At 38.8% G+C, this 14,010-nt stretch overlaps 3 protein-coding genes across 5 annotated transcripts; 1 reads left to right on the top strand and 2 right to left on the bottom strand.

Annotated features, from left to right (window-relative positions):
• Positions 1–803: 803 nt before the first annotated feature.
• On the top strand, positions 804–3,531 carry LOC137718272 (FCS-Like Zinc finger 10). 3 transcript variants are annotated; one of them, XM_068457790.2, is made up of 3 exons: positions 804–1,083; positions 1,784–2,875; positions 2,982–3,531. In XM_068457790.2, exons 2-3 carry the CDS (start codon positions 1,827–1,829, stop codon positions 3,127–3,129), a joined length of 1,197 nt encoding a protein of 398 aa, XP_068313891.2. In that variant the 5' UTR covers positions 804–1,083; positions 1,784–1,826; the 3' UTR covers positions 3,130–3,531. The 3 variants fall into 3 exon arrangements, with proteins under 3 accessions (XP_068313891.2, XP_088555100.1, XP_088555099.1); XM_088698974.1 differs by having other exon boundaries at positions 886–1,120; XM_088698973.1 differs by lacking the exon at positions 804–1,083 and having other exon boundaries at positions 1,697–2,875.
• Positions 3,532–3,694: 163 nt separating this feature from the next.
• Positions 3,695–6,333, bottom strand: LOC137717031 (pentatricopeptide repeat-containing protein At5g48910). Its single transcript, XM_068456350.2, has one exon. It carries the CDS (start codon positions 6,284–6,286, stop codon positions 3,731–3,733), a length of 2,556 nt encoding a protein of 851 aa, XP_068312451.2. The 5' UTR covers positions 6,287–6,333; the 3' UTR covers positions 3,695–3,730.
• Positions 6,334–7,026: 693 nt separating this feature from the next.
• On the bottom strand, positions 7,027–11,907 carry LOC137717504 (putative E3 ubiquitin-protein ligase RZFP34). The gene is made up of 12 exons (XM_088698539.1): positions 10,065–11,907; positions 9,407–9,943; positions 9,232–9,319; positions 9,085–9,144; positions 8,948–8,980; positions 8,697–8,774; positions 8,509–8,552; positions 8,210–8,250; positions 8,041–8,123; positions 7,842–7,933; positions 7,627–7,738; positions 7,027–7,546 (listed from the first exon to the last, which is right to left on the bottom strand). Exons 2-12 carry the CDS (start codon positions 9,544–9,546, stop codon positions 7,436–7,438), a joined length of 882 nt encoding a protein of 293 aa, XP_088554665.1. The 5' UTR covers positions 9,547–9,943; positions 10,065–11,907; the 3' UTR covers positions 7,027–7,435.
• Between the last annotated feature and the right edge of the window lie 2,103 nt (positions 11,908–14,010).

Genomic DNA, 14,010 nt, shown 5'->3' with positions numbered 1-14,010 from the left:
ATAACTGTTATACTATATGACCAACTTTAATGGTGGGTTAAAAGCTAAATTACCCTCCAAAATTTCCCTCCAAACCCACTCCAACCCAAGGGAAAAATTTGGGCTAAATGCTAAACCAAGGCCAAATTCCCCCCAAAATTTAGCCCAGAAATCGGAGTGGACTCCACCCAATATTTATCTGAATTTAAATTTTTTTAGATTAAAATGTTAATAAAATTAATTTATGATAGTCTACATATTTATTTATAAAAAAAATTAATTTAACAAAAAAAAAAAGCCTAAGTTCATTCTTTAATAATCCCGGGCTAAAATTTTAGGCTAGAACGGTTGGAGTAGAAAAGCTATTTCTGGACTAAAAACTAAATTTTCCGGGCTAAAATATTTGGCTTTTAGCCCAACCATTGGAGATGGTCTAAGCAGCATAAGTTCTTAAAAAATAATTCCATTACTAACGTATTATTCGAAATTCAATGTAGATTAACCTTGATCAATAGATCTCGAGAAAGAGGATACAAACCAATAGATTCGTAAATGATAATAAACGCTCTTAATCACTATAAGCGACACACAATTCAATGTAAGTTGATTATCACCTAGATTGAGATTGAAAGGATTTTACTCCAAATAATTATCTCAGTTACTTTTTACATGCATTCTTTCGAAATTTCCCAAAAATAAACCAGAAAGTGGTCCAAAACCATTTTGGTGCTGACGTGGCAACAGAAGGAGGAGGAAGGGATGTATGTAGTGGCGGATGCTGGTAAAATACGTACAAAAGCCATTTCTTTGGGCAAAAATACATTGTTGCAGACAGACATAATTTTATTCTAGAGAGAGAGAGAGAGAGTGAGGAGTATTTCAGAAGCTCACTGCTTCGCTGATTTTGAGGCACGAAATAGAGAGGGGAGAGAGAGAGAGAGAGAGAGAGAGAGAGAGAGAGAGAGGAGTGGAAAACAAGTTTCACACACAGATAGAAACATCGATTGTCAAAAACTTCATATATTTACTACATTTGGGCCTCCTTCTTCCATCGGAGCCATCATCTCGCTGAAATTTCCAGAGCTAGAGAGAGAAAGAACCCAGGCGGGTTTTTCCTCCTTTTAACTCATCGTTCATCTCAGTTACTCTTTTTCCTTGAATCCAATGCTGGGTTCTTCGAGTTTAATCCGTTTATTCTATTAATTTTTTTCTGGGTTTTGCGGATTGAGCTAAAAGATTCAAGCTTTTTGTTTTTCTTGGGGGATTAATCGCCTTCTAATGCATGTTTGATCGGATTAAAAGGGTTTTTTCTATCTGGGTTTTCTCTGTTGCAATTAATTAAGTTGATTTTAATTATTTGTTGGTAATGCATTAAATGATTTTTCAGGGATTCAACCCCCTTTTCTCCCTACATTGAGTTTTTACCAAGAAAGTCATTTTTTCCTCTGCCTTGGATTTGATTAGATATTTCTCTGTCATTCCAGACGCCCTTAAATGCTCTCTAATAATCTACCCAATAAAGAAAAGGAAAATAAAAATCTTTATATTATTCATTTGGGTGAGCCAAAACCACCACCGAAATATATCTTTCAACTGAAAGGCATCAAGTTCTTTGTGTATGTGTGAGGTTTATTGATTTTTGTGTATTTTCTCCTTTATTTCTGCAATGCAGCTCATGGATTAAGCAGATGATTAATGGATTATTAGCTGTTGAATAATCTTTGATTAGTTAGCTTCTGAATATGGTAGAAATAATGTATTTATTGATTTGTAAAACTTGTTGATTTTTTTTTTTTGGGTACAGAAAAGGGGGCTTTTGGTTTCCCAAAAGGGGGAAATTTGAGAGAATGCTGAGGAAGAGAAGCAGGTCCGTTCAGAAGGATCAGCACCAAATGGGTCATCTGCCAATTTCTGATGCTGCTGCTGGGTCTGATGTTTTAGGGCACAACCCTAAAAGCAACTCTTTTTTCAGTGTTCCTGGTCTGTTTGTGGGGTTGAGTCATAAGGGTTTATCAGATTATGATGCAGTTAGGAGCCCAACTTCTCCTCTAGATTTTAGGGTCTTTTCCAATCTAGGTTACCCCTTTAGGTCCCCAAGGTCCAACCATGATGGGGGGCAGCAGAGGAGCTGGGGTAGCAGTAAAGTAGGATTAAGCATCATAGATTCTATTGATGATGTGAAAATTTTCGGGAAAGTTCCTCAGTCATCTGAGAGTAAGAACATTCTTTTTGGACCCGGAATGAGGATTAATAAAATCCCAGAGCCTCAGTCCAATGCCAAGTGTTTTGATTATTCACCGAAATCTCTGCCTAAGAACTATGCAATTTCCCCTCATTCCAAAATCAAATCTCCTTTACAGAAGGGTAGTTCTGATGTTCTTTTCGAAATCGGAGAAGCCCCATCAGAACCTGAGTCATTCGGGAAAATCCGGTCCTGTTCATTAGATTCTGGTAGAGCATTTTCGACCCTATCAGGATTGAGCAACCTTAACCCCAACTCCACTTCTGGAGATTTTTGCCCGGAAAATTTAACCACCCATCAAGTTATTGGAGGAAGCCCCAATTTAGCCACCCAAATGAAAACTGGATCCATCGAGTCTAGCAATGGGTTTGTCGGGTCTCTTTCAGCAAGTGAGATTGAGCTTTCTGAGGATTATACTTGTGTAATCTCCCATGGTGCCAATCCCAAAAAAACTCACATCTTTGGTGACTGCATTTTGGAATGTCACTCTGAGGATGTGAACAATTTTGGTAAGAATGTGGAAGAGGAAATTGGATTTGCCCACCCGGGTTCGAGCTTGGAGAATTTTGGTCACTACCCTTCAGACAATTTCCTGAGCTTCTGTTACTATTGTAACAAGAAATTGGAAGAGGGCAAAGATATATACATATACAGGTACATTTCCCGAAACAGACACATCTGCTAGCCTTCTTATGATATGCAAAAGCTTTGCTAAATAGTTTTGGTTTTAGTATGATTATAATCATATGACTTCTTGCAGGGGTGAGAAAGCATTTTGCAGTTTGAGTTGCCGGTCGGAGGAAATTTTGATTGATGAGGAGTTGGAAAAATGCAATGACCAGTCTTCTGGGAAACCTCTCGAGTCGAATGAGGAACTTTTTGAAACTGGCTTGCTTGCCGATAAATAAGAGATGCCTCTCATCCTCAGCCACAATGCCTGTGATTGATGAGCCTCTCGCAGACGCAGCTGATCATCCGTTTAGAAAGAGCTGTTTGTGGGCATCGCCCGGCAGCCATGGATGATCGTTTTGTAAATTCACTCGTTTGCTAATCGTGTTTTCAGCTTTCACGGTCTTGGTGGATGATAGGATTCAAAATTAACTAGTTTTGCTTTCCATAAGATGAGACATTTGATGTATGCCATCAAAGTACTATATTTCCTTGTAATTCAAGTAAAAGGGCGATAGCCGCCTTTTTTGGCTCCCCATTTTTACTACTTCAGCCTTTACTCTCTCTTGCGGCCAGAGTTGCTGTGTAATCTTGAACCAGTTTTTGACTGAATATATAAAAAGTAGTACTATTACATACAAGTCTTTCTCTTCATCATCGAGTTTTGGACAAATGCTCCGGAGTATTGAATAACAGCCGTTGAATTGGATCTAACGGCTCTAAGTAGCGGAGTATTCAATACCTCGGAGCACTGTTGATTTTTAGCAAATTTTGATTGATCTTTAGAGTGGATGGAAATGAAAGTTTGTTGAGCATACAGATTGAAATTATGATATGAATTCACCAACAATCTTTACAAGTGCAGTTTCCGTCAACGAACCGATGGAATCTGTAGTTATCTCTGATTACAATCTCTCTGTTATACGCCTGTGATATCAGTTTCATAGCTGAATGGCAATCTCTACATATCTGCAGATTATTCACTACTCGAATCGGAGTTCTCGGAGGATTGCTTATAAGACCAAAAGCAACTGCCAGTCTTTCACTGTGGTAAGCTGAAGTTTCTTCCGGCTTCTGCTTTTGTAGTAAGCACTTCATCTCATCCAGCATTGCATAAATCTCAGCAGATTGAGGGTCTGAAAAATCCCAAGCTGTAAATGCGTGTACATTTCCATCTTGTTCTATCAGACTGCATCCTGGCTGCTTTCTCACTCCTAGTTCATGTAGCTTCTTTCTTGCCCAGCTCACGTCATCCAATCTTCCAGCTTTTTCATAAATGTTGGAAAGAAGAGCATAAGCAGAAGCACTTTGAGGGTCTATTTCTATGAGCTGCTGAAATGCTTTTTCTGCAAGTGTTACGTTCCGATGGCTTCCACATGCTCTCAACAAGGAACTCCAAATAGAGATATCTGGTTTAATGGGCATGTTTTCGATGAATTTTACTGCCTCGTCTAAGCACCCGACGCGACCTAGGAGATCAACCATACAACCATAGTGCTGGATCTTAGGAACAATGTTGTAGACATTACTCATCTTGTTGAAGTATCTGTATCCTTCATTGACTAAGCCTCCATGGCTACAAGCAGATAGAAGAGCTACGAAAGTGACGTGATCCGGCTTTATTGATAGGGCTTCCATTTTTGTGTAGAGATCAATAGCTTTCGTGGTTTGCCCTTCCATGGCATGTGCTGCTATCATAGCAGTCCACACAAACACATTTCTTTCAGTCATCTCTGAGAATATCTCGTAGGCTTTTTCGATGCTTCCGCACTTTCCATACATGTCGATCAAAGCAGTTCCCAACATGTTATCTACTTCAATGTGTTTCTTTTTTATGTAGACATGAACCCAAATGCCATGATTCAGGGCTGCAACACTGGCACATGAAGATAGTACACTGACTAACGTGACATTGTCGGGTTGTACATTTGAACTCTGCATCTTACGGAACAACCCAAACACTTCCCCGAATCGATGAGACATAGAATAGCAGTTGATCATGGTGTTCCACGAGACCACATCCTTCTCAGGGATCTCATTGAAGAAGAGTCTAGCCTTCCTAACATCTCCACTTCTGCAAAACGCATCCAACAACGAATTCCACAAAACGACACTCTTGCAAGGCAACTGCTCAAAAACTAAGCAAGCCTCGGACAGCCTTTCACATTTGGCATACAAATCTATCAGAGCATTCCCAAGAAATCCTTCAACATTCATTCCATATTTGACAACCAGACCGTGAATGGATCTGCCTATCCCGGAATCTCCCACGTGAACACATGCCGAAAGTACTGGGACCATAAGAACATCATCTGGGATCAAATCTGTTTCCCTCATTTGCCTAAACAACTCCAGACTTTCCTTATGGTAACCTCCTTGAACATAACCCGAAATCATCGTCATCCATGAAATCAAGTTCTTTTCTGCCATCTGATCGAACAGGCGCCTAGCAGCACATATTTCATTAAATTTCACATACCCACCAACCATAATAGTCCCCAAAACAATATCAATCTCAGAGCTTCCTCTACCAACAAGCTCAAGTGCCTTATCCATTCTCCCACACTTGACATACATATCCACCATACAATTCATCAAATTCCCCCCAATGTCCAATCCATTCTCCTCAATATACCGGTGCAACTCCTCCCCCGTTTCCAAATCCCTCAGCTTTGCGCACGCAGAAACTAAGCTAAGCATCGTAATCCCATCGGGTTTGACCCCATCAGCCTGCATTTCCTGAAACAAACTCAAAGCCTCACAACACATTCCCATGTGCACATTGCACGATATCATCGTATTCCAACTAACCACATCTCTCTCAGGCAATACCTCAAACAGCTGCCGCACTTCATCCACCTTCCCACATTTCGAATACAATCCCATCAAATTGTTAACCAGGGACCTATTGTCCCCCAACCCATTTTTCAAAATCCGTCCATGGATCTCTGTCCCGTGTCGAAAGGCCAAAAGCCTCGAACAAGCATGAATCAAGAAGTGGAAAGTGGATGCATCCAAAGGCACTCTTTCACTGACCATATAACAGTAAGTTACAAGTACATCTCTAAAAGCTCCATTTCGGAGCTTGTTTTCCATAAGGGTGTTACAAATAACGGTCTCTGTCTCGTGGGTTTGGCTGAAAATTTGATGAGCATGATGAGAATGTTCGATGGTGATGAAGAACCAGAGAGCGTGGCTCGCCGTGGAGGGGTCACGGATGAGGTTTGTGGTGATTAATCGGGCGTGGATCGGTGCGAATTCTCTGAGGTTTGAGCAGGATCTCAACAAGGTGATGGCGCAGTTTGATCCTCGGGTGGTTTGATTAAAGACTTCATTTTTGGTTGTTTTTTGTGTGGAAGATAAGCTTGAGAGAAGAGTAGGAATGGCTACGGCCATCTTGCATTTTTGGCCGTTACTTCCCTCCAAATTTCATTTTGTAGCATCTGTAAGTTTGCAGATAAGATTTTTTTTTTTTTTTTTTCTTTTTCCTAATGTCTCTGCAAGTCTTCTCGGTTATCGCAGGATGAGTGAATAACCGTAACTTGCCACCAATTGTTCCCCTTTAAAGAAAAAAAAATATATTGTTCATGGATTTGATAATTATGATTAGTTTAGGTCATAGATGTGATGATTATGATTAGTTCATCAATTCATTTATTATAACTGTGTTGGGTAAGATATATGAATTATATTACCCGCATATATCATAACACGACGACTAGTAATAAAATTTTCGGACAAAGTATATTTTGTGACCTGTGAGTCATTAATTTGTAGAGGCATTGAGAATGTATGATTAAATTAGAGGGCAACTAATGTATGGTACAACATATTAACTCCAAATCCATGCGTCTCGACGCAAGGCGGATGTACATTAGGACCAAATAAAAAAAATAAAAAAAAAAGTGCTACCTTGAGACCCCAAGTACGAGTCATGGTACTATTACAAAAGTGTAACCTCCCCGCCCATTCCTTTTTTCAGGGCTTTCCTCCCCCCCCCCAACACATTTGCATGCTCCTCTCCTTTTCGTCGAGTAAGCAAAGAAGCTAACTTCGCCCCAGAACTAATAATGGAGAATGGTAATCCAACTGACTTACGACTATACCAAAAACACTTGGTTGCTTAAGACCAGAACTTATCTAACGCTTACCAAGATTTGATTCGCTCTATAAAAAGACAAAAATGGCTGTACAGGGCAGACGAGGACGATGCACAAAATCAAAACAGAGAAACGAGAAAAGAACTTTCAGAGGTAACTTGAGAAACCATCACAGCTACTCTTGCGTTAAATTACGAAGGAAAGCAAACACAAACAAAAACATGACAAGAAAATACAATCAAATGAAACACGACGGTGCACCCCCGGCCAGAGCACTCCAACATAAGACAACACGGAGGACCACAATTCCCTTCTTTCCACCACCGATACGGCCAGGGGTTCCAAAGAGTCCGGAGCCCTTGTTGCGAGTCTCGTGACACATCCGCAGCTGCACAAAGATAATCAATGCCAAAACCAATTTGATTGCAACCACATTGCCACCGGCTCAGCCTCTCGTTTGGCGAGTGTTGTAAGATTTACAGTTCAGACATTTCCGGGCCACAACATGGTACTGCACCTGTGACCTTTTCCCGCAGTCGTTGCAGAGGATCGAAACCTGTCCGATAGGATCAAATAAGAAGGAATTCTAACCACAATACTTAACACACTAGGAAAACGTTGAGAGAGAGAGAGTACCAATTTGTTTTGATAGGGTTCAGGCATCGGTTGAGCTGCAATCTCCATGTCATATTTCTCCCATACCTTAGACATATCGCAAACTGACTTGGAGCAAAGAGGGCAAGCATATCTATCATCAAATATGAACGACCGGGTCACTTGGATAGTTCTACTTATGATGCTCAATCAGGTACACAAAAGGAATCAAAAGACGAAATCCGTCATATACTCACTGATAATGGTCCCTCATCTCTTTTAAGCAATTCTTGTGAATTGTGTGCCCACATGGCATGACGGTAACATCATTTCTTGTTTCGAATAAGAACTGCAAAACACCAACGTATGTTCGGTAAGTCATCAACAATATCAAAACAGAATACTTTAGTATCCGTCATAACTCATACGCGGATAAAATCAAAACTCCAGTCTTACCTCAAAGCAAACAGGGCAGTCATGATGCATTGCTCCCTCCACACAGGGGTGGCTGTTCTTCAACAGCGTTGAGTAGCAGCAACCTGACAAGAAGGTTGGTTTACATCAGTAATGCGACGATAAGAAGGATGCTAAATCTCTTTGAAAATAACAGGCAGGCATTGCTTACCACACTTGTAGCAGTGAAAGAAATTCTCGCACCCCCCAATTCTGTCACAAAAGAGCACCCGATTGAGTGAAACAGTAATTAAAAATTTCGGTGGCACGTAAAACTACAAAGAAAATGGTAAAGGCAGACAAGAAAACGTGCATGAGTGACCGATGCCTCAAAAAGCATATTGAATAAAAAGACCATCACGTTCTGGTGCCAAAAAATAATACGGAAGTGAAACTTGCATAATAGGTAATGACAGTTCAGTCGCCAGGCTATTCAAAAAGACAATTATAACAAGTATATGGAAATTCTACCTGCAAATCCCACAGCCATTGCAATGGTACTGTTTCTTAGATACCTGCAAACAAAACAAAAATGGTTTATCCGCCTGCACGAGCTCGACACTTAAATGAATCATAATTTCCCATGCCAGGCTTACACCACTATCCTAATCATATATAATCGAAAACTAAAACAGCTTTAGAGAAAGTGAGGCACTTACATCATCATCAAATAGCCTGCAAGTCTCACAGAAGTATTTCCCCATACATACACCACAGTTGACACAAACTTGTTGAACCTGGTAAAGAAGCAGAGCATACAAAAGACACTTGAGAAAAATGTGAGCAAAATTCTCAACCCTAAAGCATCTTCTTTTCTGCTACACCAACTTAGTTTCACAATTGTAACTATCTTGATTAAGGACTTGACACAAATCCAAAAGCAATAAATCTGTCAATAACCCAAACTCACCTCTTGCTCAGTGTCGCAAAGTGAACATATCACCTGAAATATCATGCATATTTTGTCAGATTACGAAGCGGAACAGTATAAGTTAGCCTATTAAGAAGCGAAGATAAGGAGATGCACCAACACATAAACGGATTTACCTGTTTCACTTGATGACGCGGCATGTCATGTCTATGCTTCTGATCAACACTAATATCATTCTGCACACCAAAATGAAAAGTCAACACAATTGACACAAGTGTTTATAATGGGTTACAATCTGAAACCGTTTAAAATCAAATACTCACCTTAGCTTCGTTATGACAATGGCGACAATCAAAAATCTCATTGCAGCAAGGAGCTCTAATACTGCACCTTCGCTGGTAGTGTGGACATCTGGAAAAATAAAACCATCATAAAGTTATCTTCGTGGCAACCAAATAAGAAAAGAAATTCAACAAAAAAATGAGTAAGAATAATTACCCATACTGCATGTATCCTTTCTCTAGCAATTCAGTGGCCTCCCCAGTAACCTTCGATTCAAGTTTGAGTTTATACTCGCCATTTGATAGATTACAGTGGGCATCTCCCATTATGTTCTGCCTAACCATTATATCTTGCATATCTCCAAATGGATACGGCAATACTTAGAAGCTGGAAATAAGCCTAAAGCACCTGCATGTACAAAGTTTAGCATCACTTGTTAAACCTCAGAGGCATTTAGTCACCCGATCAAGGCACGCAAACACCGCATGCCACTGCTTTCTTCTATAATGCTGCAGGCATTTGAAATCAGCAACAACAAATCCAAGCAAGGTTGAACAGCTCCAATCAGCATTTCCCCAAGAGAAGGATTCATCAAAACAAGTAGATACATAAACAATAGCTACAATGCAGCGCTCGGGAACTCCAGAGATTCCATCTTTGGAAAATAAGAAATAACAATGCATCACTTGATTCCTTGAAGAAGTCTCACAACCAAATCCAACTAGACTGGCCATGACGACTTGACGCCCCAACCTATGGTACAAACAATAGATCACACAATCAAATGCGTTTTAAAAAGTTGTAAAAAAATAGGGAAAGAACGCTAGAGATGGAAAAATGTGTTTGGTTGATTGTCCATAGAGGACAGGCCTACCTCAATTGGAATTCCGCACCATCTCTGCTTCGAGTACTGAACTCACCCAACAGGAAAAATTTTAAAGCACTATACCAGCAGACTTTGAGTGGCTCTGCTCGAACCTTATAAGTTCTCTCATTATCAACATCGTAAACTACAAAAATAATCACAACTTTATCTCTTGACTTCCCTGATAGAAGATAACCCGCCTTCAAGGCCACAGCCTCACGGATAATACCCTCCTAACCAAAATAATGGGTGCCAAACCCGTCTCACTACCATAGTTGCAAATTGATAGGTTTTGAAAGACTAATGATCATAGAGTGTATGAGCATTGAGACTCATAATACCAAGAGTGAATCAATGCTCGACTAGCACTTGTTTGGGGGGATGGATGAAGACAACCCAGAAAACCATGCCACACCAGGAATTTCAGATTTACGCCATACGGCAAACTCACAATGCTGTGACAACAAAGTGGCGACAAGACCAAACTTGTAATATAAGAAGCCACATTGGGCTAGAGCTTTGAAGACCCAGTTTTTACTTTTAAGACATTCAAACCCCTCAATCAGAAGCATGATAAACAAGCATATACGCTCTGCACTTGGTGATTTCACCCCTAGAACGGATACAACAGCCCTGCAGATACTGCAGTAGAAAAACCGTCAAATACTACATCACTACTCACGGAACGCTCACTGTGTCCATACTCGAAATTCACTCATTCTCCACTTCTTCAGTAACGCTCACGTTTCAACCAATATCTTCAGCATGTCTTCACCATAAGAACATTTCAAGCAGGGCTAAACATTTCTCTCGAAAATTAGCAAACCAAACATAATCATTATCGTGCCACTTAGTACTACGGTATAGTGATATTCCTTCTCACTTGTAAGTTAAGAGGTTTTAGTTCGATTCTCGCGAAAGGCGACTTTTTTTTAATGCAACGATACATGATTTTCATTAAACAAAAGTCATGGTACACTAAGGCCCAAAATCCTCAAGGAGGATATCCAAAATTATGGTCGGTGGATAGTCCAACCAAATACATTCATGGGAAACTGTAAGACCAAATCTAGCTGGGCAACCGCGTTATTGCTAGCCCATGCTAAGTCACATCATTGCCCACCCCCTTCTCTTAATTTAGATAATATCGTTTGTTCAAAAAAAAAAAAAAAAACATAATCATTATCGTCATTAGCAACAACCACCACCAAATTACATCACTCAATCAGCTAAAATTATCACAAAATTAAATACTACAGCAGGTCTAATCCAATCAACAATTCACCAAATCAAATAAACCACAGAGTACGCAATGCACCATAAATTCACACAATTCATTGCACGTTACCATGAAATCAAAAGTTTCAGAATTCATGCAATAACACACCAAACAGACCTAAAGGTTAAATAGAATCACAAAAACAACACAAATTTCAGCAATTTCAGAACCAAATTACCTACAATTGTAATCAATCAACGAAGAAACGAAATCCAATTCAAATCAAATCAAAACAAATTACGCAATTACACGAACTTCTCAAAGAATAACGAACTTTCAATCTGCTGCGACACAAAGCGGTGCAGTTGCCGATCTGAATCTGATAACAAACGGCGATGGGGATCCGATTCGATATCCGGAGCTCCGACTGAAACTAACAGAGAAAGTCGTAGAGAGAGAGAAACGCAGGGATAGAGACGGAGAGAGAGAAAGCGATGCGGAATGATGAGAGAGAATTCGAACGCGACCGCTATTTATAGCATTTGCGATAAGATCGCTTCGCAAGCCTTCGAAATTGGCCCGAAATGGAAAGCGTGGGGACCACTGGTGACAGCTCTCAGCAATAAATTGTCTGAAAATATCTACGCTTTTTCCGTATTTAATAATAAGGTATTCATTCCTATGTATCATCACCCACAGTATTATCCTGCACATGCGATTCGAACAGTCCTCATATCATAACTTTGCATCCAACAGTCATAAGGAGAGGGATCGCAGTAGTTACAGTGAAGGCGACTGCAGTATATCATTATCCTTTACAAGTCGGTGATTTATGTGATCCAAGCGTACAAGTCACGTGATGGGGATCCAGCTTGTAATTTGCATTTGGGTTGATAACACGTGTTACTAAATTTGGTCAAGGTGCTTAACTGCTTGCCCCGTGTGCAGACGAATTAAGTGACTTGACGTGGATGATTTTGGTGGTATCAAATAGATGGAAAGCGATTATCTTTCGATCCAATCCATCAAATTCATCGATCTGAATCCTTAAAATTTGATTCAACGATTAAAGTTATTATAACTTAAGATCCATATTTTTAACTGTTAGATCAAATTTCAAAGGTTCGGATTTGTGAATTTGATGAAAGGGATTCGAAGAGAATCTTTTTCCCAAGTAGATATCTAATCTAATCTAATTAATTAGTCATGATTATATTAATGTTATTAGTTTACCCCCAACTTTTTAGTGTCATTTCAAATTGATTTCAACTTTTTTTAACATTTCAAGTTTTCAAACAAGTACTCAACCTATTAGAAATGTCATATCTGTTACGTCAAGTTAAAAATATGTTAAATGAACTAGGACTTACTTTTTCTCTACAATCAAGAAAAAGTCATGAAAGCATATAGCCTTCACCAACTTAAGATCACCAGCCCCCATCAGGTTATTGTGTCCAAACACAACGCAAAACCATCAACTCCACCTTACAACTCAAGCCGCCAACATCAAAAAGAAGGTTATGAAGGTTGCTAAAATGGTGTGGACTACCATGATGCAGCCACCACCATCTTCACCACTCACAAAGAAGGACTGAAAGTTTTATGAGCTAAGTTCTGGCGAATGAGGAAATTACATGAACAAAAACAAGCTCTTTGAAATCCAGTTTGAATTCTTAATCCTCTTCCTTGTTAGGATATTACATTCTTGATGTAATTTCAATGTGGGTCCATTTTCAATTCAATTCGATACCTATTTGATCATTGAGTTTTATAATTTATAATCTATATTTGAAGTTTAGATTTTTGAGACAATTAATATTAATGTTGACCATGATATATTTAGTTAGTGGGTTTTGAATATAATGTATGTTTGAAAAATTAACTGAAACTTAACATATGTGATATTTAATAGATTAGATATTTGTTCAAAATATTTTAAAATGTTGAGACTAATTTAAAATGACATTAAAATGTTGGGGGTAAACTAATGCGATATTTCTGACATTTTTCTTTTTCTAATTGATGTCTTAATGTTTTACTGATGAGCATTTTTTTCATTTATTAATTCGATGATGTTTATCCATTCTTTGTCTTGATAACCTTTTTAGTTTGTATGATTCGACATTCTGTCCTTTTACTATTTCGATAATGATCTGATTAATTTGTTTTTGTATGACCCTGTTTCCACAATGTGCTCGTAACTTATGTATATTCCTAACGTTATGTCCATGATACTAGTCTTATACTCAAATGTGTGTGCAGAAGATATTTTTTGAATCACGTGCTCATATGTGTGTAGAAGATATTTTTTGAATCACGGTGTACTACGCTCTACTTATACTTTTTAAATGTATTTATATACGTAAATTGATAAATGTAAAGTCAAATATTTGAAGTAAATGAATAATTTTAGATCATGCTAGACGAAACCCCTCATAAACCAATTAAAGCAACTGAATTCACATAATAAAATCAGTCTCTATAGAATTTACATTAATAATAGAGAAAATAATATTTAATAAACAATTGATTGAATCACATTATTGCTAGCCCATTGTGAGGCTAAGCCCACCTATTTCCCATTCGTATAGATAAAATCGTTCTTAAAAAAAAAAAAAAAAAACAATCATTTGACAATTAATTTAATCACATTATTATCCGCGTGCGAAAGACCTTTTTTATAACCGACATTACACACCTCTTAAGGTGTTTTGAACGTGTTTAAAAATAGAGAAA

The sequence above is a fragment of the Pyrus communis genome, chromosome 8 (assembly GCF_041283825.1).
Source record: "Pyrus communis isolate YQ-2024b chromosome 8, ASM4128382v1, whole genome shotgun sequence".
In the NCBI taxonomy this organism is placed as follows: Eukaryota; Viridiplantae; Streptophyta; class Magnoliopsida; order Rosales; family Rosaceae; genus Pyrus; species Pyrus communis.
Note: the sequence above shows the minus strand (reverse complement) of the source record. Positions and strands in the feature narration are given on the sequence as shown.